This window comes from Oncorhynchus tshawytscha, unplaced genomic scaffold (assembly GCF_018296145.1).
Source record: "Oncorhynchus tshawytscha isolate Ot180627B unplaced genomic scaffold, Otsh_v2.0 Un_contig_3217_pilon_pilon, whole genome shotgun sequence".
NCBI lineage: Eukaryota > Metazoa > Chordata > Actinopteri > Salmoniformes > Salmonidae > Oncorhynchus > Oncorhynchus tshawytscha.
In genome coordinates this window covers 157,679-170,000 of record NW_024609623.1, presented here as the reverse complement: position 1 = coordinate 170,000, position 12,322 = coordinate 157,679, and the positions used below count along the sequence as shown (strand labels likewise).

At 45.1% G+C, this 12,322-nt stretch overlaps 1 protein-coding gene across 1 annotated transcript in view; it reads right to left on the bottom strand.

The window, feature by feature from the left end:
- LOC112240008 (ATP-binding cassette sub-family C member 9-like) overlaps window positions 1-12,322 on the bottom strand; it is a 68,494-nt gene that overhangs the window by 24,555 nt on the left and 31,617 nt on the right. The window contains 12 exon segments of the mRNA XM_042316408.1: window positions 1-23; window positions 113-160; window positions 163-214; window positions 501-626; window positions 875-1,012; window positions 2,840-2,920; window positions 3,113-3,197; window positions 4,546-4,647; window positions 6,105-6,143; window positions 7,125-7,160; window positions 8,562-8,667; window positions 9,796-9,868. The exon segment at window positions 1-23 is cut by the window's left edge and continues 333 nt beyond it. Of these exon segments, the coding sequence (XP_042172342.1) occupies window positions 1-23; window positions 113-160; window positions 163-214; window positions 501-626; window positions 875-1,012; window positions 2,840-2,920; window positions 3,113-3,197; window positions 4,546-4,647; window positions 6,105-6,143; window positions 7,125-7,160; window positions 8,562-8,667; window positions 9,796-9,868 (909 nt within the window).

Here is a 12,322-nt window from a genome sequence, read left to right as displayed (position 1 = left end):
CTCTTCCTCCTCCTCTTCCTCCTCTGTCAGGGACGAGAGAAGGAGTGATTATTGTCATATGTTGTAACAGAACTTAACTTGTTTGAGATACAGTGTTGACAATGCATTTCACCTTCTTCGTCATCGTCGACCTGGTTCTTGGCCTCTCTGGAGTAGAAGCTCTTCTCAGGGTCTTCCTCTCCAGAGCAGTCTGACAGTTATCAATCTCAGTGTCCTGCAGTACAGATACAACTGTTGTTAGGTTGGTTGGCAGGTAAATTAGCTACACTACACATTACAGACCAGAGGAGGCTGGTGGGAGGAGTTATCGGAGGACAGGCTCATTGTAATGGCTGGAATAAATGGAATGGTCAAACACGTTGTTTCCATGTGTTGGCTCCGTTCCATTTATTCCATACCAGCCTTTACAATGAGCTCCTACACGTCCTTCTATAACTCCACCCTCCAGCCTCCTCTGTTAGAGACCGTCTGTCAGTAGGAGAGTAAGAAGTGAATATGACCTTCTCTAGTTCCTGGTCCTGTCTGTTCATCAGGGTCTTCCAGTGTTCATACAGCTCTACATCATGAGTCTGAATGTCCTTCAGAGTGCCTTCCCTCAGCACTGAGCCATCCTTCATGGCTATGATCTGGGACACAGAGAGAACCGTGTAAAATCAGGACCCTTATAAACAAACCGTCTCAGGGTAGGAATGCTGATCTAGGATCAGGTCCCCCCGCCCTGTCCGTGTCATACTCTTTATTATGATCTAAATGGAAAAACTGATCCTGTATCAGCAGCATTCCTACTCTAAGATGCTTTATGAATACAGACCCAGTGCAAACGGTAGAGAGGACATTGGGAGAGGAATCCACACCAGACTGTTGAGATGCTCACCCAGTCAGCGTGGATGAGGTACTGCAGTTTGTGTGTGACCAGGACCACGGTGCGTTTATCATCCTGTAGGAACTTCAGGATGCCCTCCTGCATCAGGTGGTCACTCAGGTGGATGTCCAGCGCTGAGAACGGGTCATCCTGAGGGTAAAGGTCAGAGATCAGGGGTCAGAGACAACATGGACGATCCAATCAGATCAGAGCGTATCAGAGTGAAAGACTGTGGATTAAATTATGTTTTTTTAACAGGAGATCATATTAATTCATATTAAGTTACAGCAAGTTTAATTCACAGGTCTGAGATGATCTCAGGACATACAGTCAATCAAACCTAGTTCCCAGAAGACCCCGGAACCTGAATAAACACCAATGTATTACCCTAGGATGACTTAGTCTTTATACTGTACAGCACTGAGACACGTAAACAGTCCTGAGGGCAGAAGGTCTGAGATCATCAGACACAGCATGATAGACACCTCATTAGGAGACAAGACGTCATAAAGACGTACTTAGCTAATAGATGTTGCTTCTAGCTGGGTGTTCACTCTGCAGTCCCATTGTGTATTAATACAGCACTTTAGAGGGCTATTTCCTTATTTGGCACATTTGTCTGTGTGAGCTGAGCTTCGTATGGAGGATCGTGCCCGGTCCTATCCCATGACAGCCAGAGAGGCTGTATCAGGGGCGGAGGTTAGACATCTAATTAACAGTTGCCACAAGAAATTATGTGGGAACACAAACAGATGATGACATCACACAGGAGTAGGAAGAAATGGGATGTAGATGTACATAGAGTTGTCTGTAGAAGCGAGAGACGGGAAAGTGTGTGTGTGTACGTGTGTGAGTGTGTGTGTGTGTGTGTACGTGTGTGTGTGTGCGTGTGATTGTGTGTACGTGTGTGTGTGTGTACGTGTGTGTGTGTGTACGTGTGTGTGTGTGTACGTGTGTGATTGTGTGTACGTGTGTGTGTGTACGTGTGTGAGTGTGTATATGGCTAGCCAGGCCAGATGGCAGAGCAGAGGGATGCCTGTAAACATGGTATGGTTACAAGAGAGGCCTGCGGACAGAGATCCATCCCACCTGCTGCTCCTCCCGTTCCCATGCAGAGGGAGGCTGGCTGGCCCTCCCTGGATCTCCCTGGCTGCCTCTGAAATCACACCCTATTCCCGATATAGTTAATCCTTTCTCACACACTGTCCCAAAAGCAGTGTACTGTTAGGGAATAGAAAAGGGTGTCGCTGTCTTTGGCTCTATTTGGCTCTCCCTGGAACACCTAGAGAACACCCTAGAACACCTAGATAACATCCTAAAACACATAGAGAACATCCTAGAACACATAGAGAACACCCTAGAACACCTAGAGAACACCCTAGAACACATAGAGAACACCCTAAAACACATAGAGAACACCCTAGAACACCTAGAACACCCTAGAACACCTAGAGAACACCCTAGAACACATAGAGAATGCCCTAAAACACCAAGAGAACACCCTAAAATACCAAAAGAACCCCCTAGAACCCCCTAAAACACACAGAAAACACCCTAAAACACATAGAGAACACCCTAGAACACCTAGATAACACCTAGAGAACACCCTAGAACACCTAGAGAACACCCTAGAATGCCTAGAGAACACCCTAGAACACATAGAGAACACCCTAGAACACCTAGAGAACACCCTATAATACCTAGAGAAAACACCCTAAAACACCATAGAAAACCCAGAGAACACCCTAGAGCACAGAAAACACTGTGGAATACCTAGAGAACACCCTAGTACACCCTAGAACACCTAGAGAACACCCTAGAACACAAAGAGAACACTCTAGAACACCCTGGCTCTGTCTGACTATTCTGAGAAGCCATCCTTGAGGGAGAGCTTCCAGCCTCTTCCAGTGAACTCAACAGGAAATGGATCTTCTATTGAAGTCAATAGATAAAGCACTTTATCAGTCATTGACTCACCAGGAAGACGATGTTGGTGTTCTGGTAGAGAGCCCGAGCCACACATATCCTCTGTCTCTGGCCTCCACTCAGGTTGATCCCCTGGGAGAAAAACACACTGTTAAGAAGAGTAGCCAGGTACACAAGGAATCTGACACAAATCACTGTTCACTACTAGTTCTTGGTATAATATGTCATTGTGTCTGAGGTAAGAGATGGGGCTTGTGCTTAAAAATAATACTGAGGTGATTATAATAATGTAATAATGTAATAATTTAGCCAGTGTTTCAGTACCCTCTCTCCGATCTCCGTCTGGTCTCCGAAGGGCAGGAGGTCTACATCAGGCTGCAGGGAGCAGGCATCAATCACAGTCTTGTATCTGAGACACACAGCAGGGCATCAGACTGACAACACCCTCTATTAAAACACAGTTAAAAACATGGCTGCCTTGGAAACTAAGGGATTCAACAGCACAGGAAAAAAGTCGTCATTAGAGAAGAGATATAAGCCAGCATCAGCCTCAAGAAGCATCAAGAGTGATAGCAATCTGATGGACCATCTAATTAGTGTCATTAAATGTACATCTCAGCTGATGCAAGACCAAGTGAATTAACCAAACACAAACATTGGTCTAGTCTTAATTACATTGATGAATGGTGTTGAGGAGCAGCAGATAATACAGTAGAGTAGAGTAGAGTAGAGTAGAGTAGAGTAGAGTAGAGTACAGTACAGTACAGTACAGTACAGTACAGTACAGTACAGTACAGTACAGTAGAGTTCAATAGAGTAGAGTACAGTAGAGTAGAGTACAGGAGAGTGGCGTACAGTACAGTAGAGTAGAGTATAGCAGAGTACAGTAGAGTACAGTAGAGTACAGTACAGTAGTAGAGTTCAATAGAGTAGAGTACAGTAGAGTAGAGTACAGGAGAGTGGCGTACAGTACAGTAGAGTAGAGTATAGCAGAGTACAGTAGAGTACAGTAGAGTACAGTACATTAGTAGGGTACAGTAGAGTAGGGTACAGTAAAGTAGGGTAGAGTACAGTACAGTACAGTAGGTTAGAGTAGAGTAGAGTAGGTTAGAGTAGAGTAGAGTAGAGGAGAGTACAGTAGAGTAGGTTAGAGTAGAGTACAGTAGAGTAGGTAAGAGTACAGTACAGTAGGTTAGATTAGAGTAGAGTAGAGTACAGTACAGTACAGTACAGTAGGTTAGAGTAGAGTAGAGTAGAGTAGAGTAGAGTAGAGTAGAGTAGAGTAGAGTAGAGTAGAGTAGAGGAGAGGAGAGGAGAGTACAGTACAGTAGATTAGGGTAGAGTAGAGTACAGTACAGTAGGTTAGAGTACAGTACAGTACAGTACAGTACAGTACAGTACAGTACAGTACAGTACAGTACAGTACAGTACAGTACAGTACAGTACAGTAGAGTAGAGTAGAGTAGAGGAGATGAGAGTACAGTAGAGTAGCTTAGAGTACAGTACAGTACAGTAGGTTAGAGTAGAGTACAGTACAGTACAGTAGAGTAGGTTAGAGTACAGCACAGTAGGTTAGAGTAGAGTAGAGTTAAAGTAGAGTAGAGTAGAGTAGAGTAGAGTGGAGTAGAGTACAGTAAAGTAGAGTAGAGTGGAGTAGAGTACAGTACAGTACAGTAGAGTAAAGTAGAGTAGAGTAGAGTGGAGTAAAGTAGAGTAGGGTAGGGTAGAGTAGGGTAGAGTAGAGAGTGGTGTTTTACCTCTGTTTGTTGAAGGGACTGCCAAACGTGATGTTATCCTCCACGGTGGCATTCAGCAGCCAAGACTTCTGGGTAGCGTAGCCCACAGAGTACCTGTTCTTACTGAGGCATTATGGGAAATGGAGGCAAAAGAGAGAGAGCTCAAACTACAAACATGGCGGTAGGGAGAGGGGTAATCTTTGAGACGTCAACATTGAGGCACATCAAGCGGTGAGTGGGGGAAGTGGGTTTAGGTTTCTAACACAGGTTAATGATGAGCTGGAAGAGTTGAACCAAAATAACAACAATGTGCTGGGAGTCCAGTTTGTTGATCTTGTTGGATGTGCAGCAGAACTACCCAAAGAACTACCCAAAGGATATGCTTGAGGATAAGAGCATTATGTATCTGAAGGCACAGTGCTTTGTGTACCATTGTATACCAGTGTTCCCACCACCATATGTTAGCCTTAGCTGTTATTAATGGCTGAGTAATTGTACGATATAAGAGAAAGAGAGAATGAAGACGTTAGCTATGGGTCATGCACACTAACCAGGATGTTGGTCTCTTTGTGTACTGTATTCCTATTGTCTCCTGTTGAAAACATACTGTGGAGGTGAATCCACAGTGTCAAAATATATCTCTATCCCTTTAACTGCCTTTTCAGTCAGTTACTTCAGACCCAGACTCCCAGCATGGAAGCACACAAACACTCCACGACTCACTCCACGACTCACTCCACCCAGCTAGTAACAACTCAATGATCACCATGACTGAGGAATGGAGGGGTTGAGGGAGGGATAAAGGGAATGATGGGAGGGGAATGGAGGGATTGAGGGAGGGATATAGGGAATGATGGGAGGGGAATGGAGGGATTGAGGGAGGGATATAGGGAATGATGGGAGGGATTGAGAGAGGGATATAGGGAATGATGGCAGGGGAATGGAGGGATTGAGGCAGGGATATAGGGAATGATGGCAGGGGAATGGAGGGATTGAGGCAGGGATATAGGGAATGATGGCAGGGGAATGGAGGGATTGAGGGAGGGATATAGGGAATGATGGGAGGGATTGAGGGAGAGGATATAGGGAATGATGGCAGGGAATGGAGGGATTGAGGGAGGAATATAGGGAATGATGGCAGGGAATGGAGGGATTGAGGGAGGGATAAAGGGAATGATGGTAGGGGAATGGAGGGATTGAGGGAGGGATATAGGGAATAATGGCAGGGGAATGGAGGGATTGAGGGAGGGATATAGGGAATGATGGCAGGGAATGGAGGGATTGAGGGAGGGATATAGGGAATGATGGCAGGGGAATGGAGGGATTGAGGGAGGGATAAAGGGAATGATGGTAGGGGAATGGAGGGATTGAGGGAGGGATATAGGGAATGATGGCAGGGGAATGGAGGGATTGAGGGAGGGATATAGGGAATGATGGCAGGGGAATGGAGGAAGGGGGTGACGGCAGTGGAAGGGAGGAAGGGGGTGACGGCAGTGGAAGGGAGGAAGGGGGTGACGGCAGTGGAAGGGAGGAAGGGGGTGACGGCAGGGTCCCTTCAGAGGAAGTTTAAAAAGGGGTACCTCCTGGTTTCTTCAAAAGACCCATCCGTCTCAAAACAACTGCAAGTCACGTTCAATGTGTTAGAGTCTGTACAGCCAGATAGACACAACCACCTCGACTTCAACTTCCTTTACACATGAAGAGCTGAACCGCACGCGTGTGTGTGTGTTTGTGTGTGTGTGTGTGTGTGTGTGTGTGTGTGTGTGTGTGTGTGTGTGTGTACCGAGTCACGTATGTGTGTTCAAATGTAAATCTAGCAGAAGTGTCCTTACAGTAAAGCCCTAAAACTGTGTATCGGGGCGAAGACATTTGGACAGAGAGCCAAGAGTCAATTTAATCCAGCTTTATCTACAGAATGACCTCCCTCAACAGTGCAGGCATACTGTCATGATACTGTCATTGTCTCAGGCCCAGTGCTCTGTCTGCTCTAATAGTGTTATGGCTTCTCCTAGAATGATGTAGGTCTACATGAGGGTGGGTGGGATTCAGTGGGGATAACAGAGTCTGCTTAATCAACCATTCTCAACCCAGTCCTTGGGGCCACTAGTCCTTTCACATATTTGGTGTATATTCAAAACTAGCCTAAATGATTCAACTAGTCAACTAATAGCCAACTGACTTAAGTGTTGAGACCCAAATGATTCAACTATTCAATTAATAGCCAAATGACTTAAGTGTTGAGACCTAAATGATTCATATGGTCAACTAATAGCCAAATGACTTAAGTGTTGAGACCTAAATGATTCATATGGTCAACTAATAGCCAAATGACTTAAGTGTTGAGACCTAAATGATTCATATGGTCAACTAATAGCCAAATGACTTAAGTGTTGAGACCTAAATGATTCATATGGTCAACTAATAGACCAAATGACTTAAGTGTTGAGACCTAAATGATTCATATGGTCAACTAATAGCCAAATGACTTAAGTGTTGGGACTAAAGGATTCATATGGTCAACTAATAGCCAAAGGACTTGTAAATGTAGAATGTACTGTACAGGGGTGAGATGGGAAGAGTAAACCCGAGGGAGAAAATACCTGTTGGCCTCGTGCAGCATCTCACTCACAGGCAGTCTGATTTAGATAGAAAACAACCACGACAGAAGAAGACAGAACACAGACAAGGCTGAGGTTAGTGTCTACGGCCCGTGGTGACTACCTGTCCTGCTATGGTACTGACTGGCACCTTCGTTCGCTCACATAAGAGTGGACTTTATTTGGAAAGGTCAATTTCATTTTTGGATTACTGCTAAGAAGAGCAACCGTTATGGTTCTAAACCGATTGAGGAGAGACATAGTGGTTCTAATGGTAACTGTGGTGCACCATCAGTATCATAGAGAACTTTAAAGAACTATATGGACCATGTTTCATAGCAGTGTATGAAGGGAGAGAAGTGTTTAATAGATTGGTAGGGTATTTTACAGCTTATTAACAGGCTGGGACTTAATAGATTACAATCAAATCAACAGCTACTAAACCTACAACAAACTAATACCACTGTTTTCATTCAGTCTAGCTCCAAATGAAAACCTTCCGGTCAGAAGTGTATTATTCACTCAATAACCCAAACAAATACTTAACCCAATCCAATCTAATTCAATTATACAATTGAACACTTCCTGGACAAGTAATCACGCTAACTCCCAGCCAATATGTTGTTGGCAAGAAAATGCTGCAACGCCCAGTTCGTTAGCAATTAGCATGTGTCTGTTCTTCCGCTCAGGTTTCAGTCTAAATGCTAATGCTATGAATGCTAATGCTATGAATGCTAATCAGAGATCCATCTCCAGAACATCACATACAACCCAATCTTAATTTGACATTAGAGTACATTAATGTGGGTGCAGATCTCAAATTAAGATTTGGCCCTAGGAGATGGACATAGATTTTCTGTTTTGTTGTAAAAATATGAATAACAGAGAAATGTGAAGACAGAGAGTTGAAAATGGAAAGGTCCAGTTTTATAAGTGATGGTGACTGTGAGGTTGTGTTATAGAGATGAGTAGATAGATAGATGATGTTAGACAGTCAAAGTTCAGGCAAAGCTGTCATCAGCAAGCAGACAGTGAGCGATGTACAGAGACAGAGGAGCAGCCAGCTCTCCTTCCATAGCAACCACAGCCACAGAGACAGACACAGACACAGGAAGGACAACACACAGGACCAACAAGATGGAGGGTGGAATGGCTTCTTATTCCACAGATGAAGGCTTTGATTAGCATTGGTGGAGAAGCACAGTGTAACACCCATTTCAAATGGACTTAATGGACGAGTCTGACAGCTAGTCAACTCTAGAAAGACACGACGACCCAAAACGAGACTGAGAGGGATAAAGAGGAAATGAGATGTGTGTCCATCTTGGTCTTTGAGTGGACCTCAGCATGTTCAGTACCTAATAAAGATGAGGACCCCAGAGATTTACACCCTATTATAGACCTTCTAACATGTAGCTTATGCCGGTTGGTACCACTCACTTGCTCCAGTAGACCTTTCCACTGAGGGTCTGCATCTCTCCCAGCATGGCCAGCAACAGGGACGACTTCCCACAACCCACCTGGCCCACGATCATGGTCAGCTGACCTGGAGATCAGACACAGGACAAGAAGGTAAGACACTATATGAAGGTATGAAGACACTATATAAAGATAAGAAGACACTATATAAAGATAAGAAGACACTATATAAAGATAAGAAGACACTATAAGATAAGAAGACACTATATAAAGATAAGAAGACACTATATAAAGATAAGAAGACACTATATAAAGATAAGACACTATATAAAGGTATGAAGACACTATATAAAGATAAGAAGACACTATATAAAGATAAGAAGACACTATATAAAGATATGAAGACACTATATAAAGATAAGAAGACACTATATAAAGATAAGAAGACACTATATAAAGATAAGAAGACACTATATAAAGATAAGAAGACACTATATAAAGATAAGAAGACACTATATAAAGATAAGAAGACACTATATAAAGGTATGAAGACACTATATAAAGGTATGAAGACACTATATAAAGATAAGAAGACACTATATAAAGATAAGAAGACACTATATAAAGGTATGAAGACACTATATAAAGGTATGAAGACACCATATAAAGGTATGAAGACACTATATAAAGCATTAGAGACAACAGCTTGTTCTATGTCAATCTGACATTGATAATGTCTGTTACAGCCCTGGTTAAATCTTAAAAGTAGGACAGGATATTGGGATATCTTTATACTCTCAATTTATATCAGTCATGTTTCCACATCAGTGGAGGCTGGTGGGAGGAGTTATAGGAGGATGAGCTCATTATAATGGCTAGAATGGAGAATTAATTGAACGGAGTCAATCATAGTTTCCATACGTTTGATACCGTTCCATTTATTACATTCCAGCCATTATAATGAGCCTGTCCTCCTATAACTCCTCCCACCAGCCTCCACTGTTCCACATATCCTACATAACACATCTACTCCCTCAGCTGCAGCAAATAGTGGACAACCAGGACCAGCCTATCCTGTTTGTCTTAGCTGTCATATCTTACGGGCCACGGGCCATGAGGTCATAGCAGGGAGATATACTACACTGTCACACACACACACACAGCTGGTGTTAGATATACTACACTGACTGTCGATGACCTCCTAAACAGGACGCAGCCTGGCGTTGCCATAGTGTTCCCAGCAGGATCGGGTTACCTGTTGGAATGCAGATGTTGATGTCGGACAACGTTGACAAGTTGCTTCCCCATGTGAAGAATCCACCGTTCACCTGAACAGGATACAGTGGTATCAGGCTGACAGAAAAGCATTAGACATGGAGCCTACCTGACATGGAGCCTACATGACATGGAGCCTACCTGACATGGAGCCTACATGACATGGAGCCGACATGACATGGAGCCGACATGACATGGAGCCTACATGACATGGAGCCTACCTGACATGGAGCCTACATGACATGGAGCCTACATGACATGGAGCCTACATGACATGGAGCCTACATGACATGGAGCCTACCTGACATGGAGCCTACATGACATGGAGCCTATGACATGGAGCCTACATGACATGGAGCCTACCTGACATGGAGCCTACATGACATGGAGCCTACCACTGACATGGAGCCTACATGACATGGAGCCTACCTGACATGGAGCCTACATGACATGGAGCCTACCTGACATGGAGCCTACATGACATGGAGCCTACCTGACATGGAGCCTACATGACATGGAGCCTACCTGACATGGAGCCTACATGACATGGAGCCTACAGGACATGGAGCCTACATGACATGGAGCCTACCTGACATGGAGCCTGACCTGACATGGAGCCTACCTGACATGGAGCCTACATGACATGGAGCCTACCTGACATGGAGCCTACATGACATGGAGCCTGGAGCCTACCTGACATGACATGGAGCCTACCTGACATGGAGCCTACATGACATGGAGCCTACCTGACATGGAGCCTACATGACATGGAGCCTACCTGACATGGAGCCTACATGACATGGAGCCTACATGACATGGAGCCTACCTGACATGGAGCCTACCTGACATGGAGCCTACCTGACATGGAGCCTACATGACATGGAGCCTACCTGACATGGAGCCTACATGACATGGAGCCTACCTGACATGGAGCCTACATGACATGGAGCCTACATGTTATAGTCTGCAGCTGGTGGTTTAGATACGTATGTGTACATAGAAATAATTAACCATTTAGGTCTTTAAGGCAAATATAATAGCATGTTTACATAGTTATGTTGTGTTTTATGTCTTGTCCGATTCTACTGTTTATTATAGCCAGTAATCCCCCCTCCCTTCCATCCCCTACAGCAAAACCACACAAGATCTGAGATTCAGTGACGCAGAACTAATAAATACAAGTTGAAAATGAAAGACAGACGTCTTATTACCGCTGAGAAAAGAGACTTGGTAAATTAAGTTTGTAAATAGACAGAGCGGATGTTACGGGGGTGAGGACCAGAGGGGATGGGGAGTCTTGAAAGGGAGGCTGGGATAGGGGTAGAGAGAGGTAGAGAGGAAGTGGAGGAAGATAGGGGTAGAGAGAGGTAGAGAGGGAGTGGAGGAAGATAGGGGTAGAGAGGGAGTGGAGGAAGATAGGGGTAGAGAGAGGTAGAGAGGGAGTGGAGGAAGATAGGGGTAGAGAGAGGTAGAGAGGGAGTGGAGGAAGATAGGGGTAGAGAGGGAGTGGAGGAAGATAGGGGTAGAGAGAGGTAGAGAGGGAGTGGAGGAAGATAGGGGTAGAGAGAGAGATAGAGAGGGAGTGGAGGAAGATAGGGGTAGAGAGAGGTAGAGAGGGAGTGGAGGAAGATGGGGGTATAGAGAGGTAGAGAGGGAGTGGAGGAAGATAGGGGTAGAGAGAGTTAGAGAGGGAGTGGAGGAAAATAGGGGTAGAGAGAGGTAGAGAGGGGAGTGGAGGAAGATAGGGGTAGAGAGAGGTAGAGAGGGAATGGAGGAAGATAGGGGTAGAGAGAGATAGAGGGGAGTCGAGGAAGATAGGGGTAGAGAGAGAGGTAGAGAGGGAGGAAGATATGAGAGAGGTTTTAGATAGGGGTAGAGAGAGGTAGAGAGGAGTGGAGGAAGATAGGGGTAGAGAGAGGTAGAGAGGGAGTGGAGGAAGATAGGGGTAGAGAGAGTGGAGGAAGATAGGGGTAGAGAGAGGTAGAGAGGGAGTGGAGGAAGATAGGGTAGAGAGAAGACAGAGAGGGAGTGGAGGAAGATATGGGTAGAGAGAGGAAGAGAGGGAGTGGAGGAAGATAGGGGTAGAGAGAGGTAGAGAGGGAGTGGAGGAAGATAGGGGTAGAGAGAGGTAGAGAGGGAGTGGAGGAAGATAGGGGTAGAGAGAGGTAGAGAGGGAGTGGAGGAGGGGACGCTGGGAGTCAGAGATGGGGTGATAAGATGGAAGAGAAGAGAGAGGGGGGAATAAAGAGGGAAAGAGAATGGTTGTCGAGACAGAGCGGAAGAGAGAGAGAGAAGGGGTGATGGGAGACAGAGAGGAAGACAGAGAGAAGGGGTGATGGGAGACAGAGAGGAAGACAAAGAGAAGGGGTGATGGGAGACAGAGAGGAAGACAAAGAGAAGGGGTGATGGGAGACAGAGAGGAAGACAGAGAGAAGGGGTGATGGGAGACAGAGAGGAAGACAAAGAGAAGGGGTGATGGGAGACAGAGAGGAAGACAGAGAGAAGGG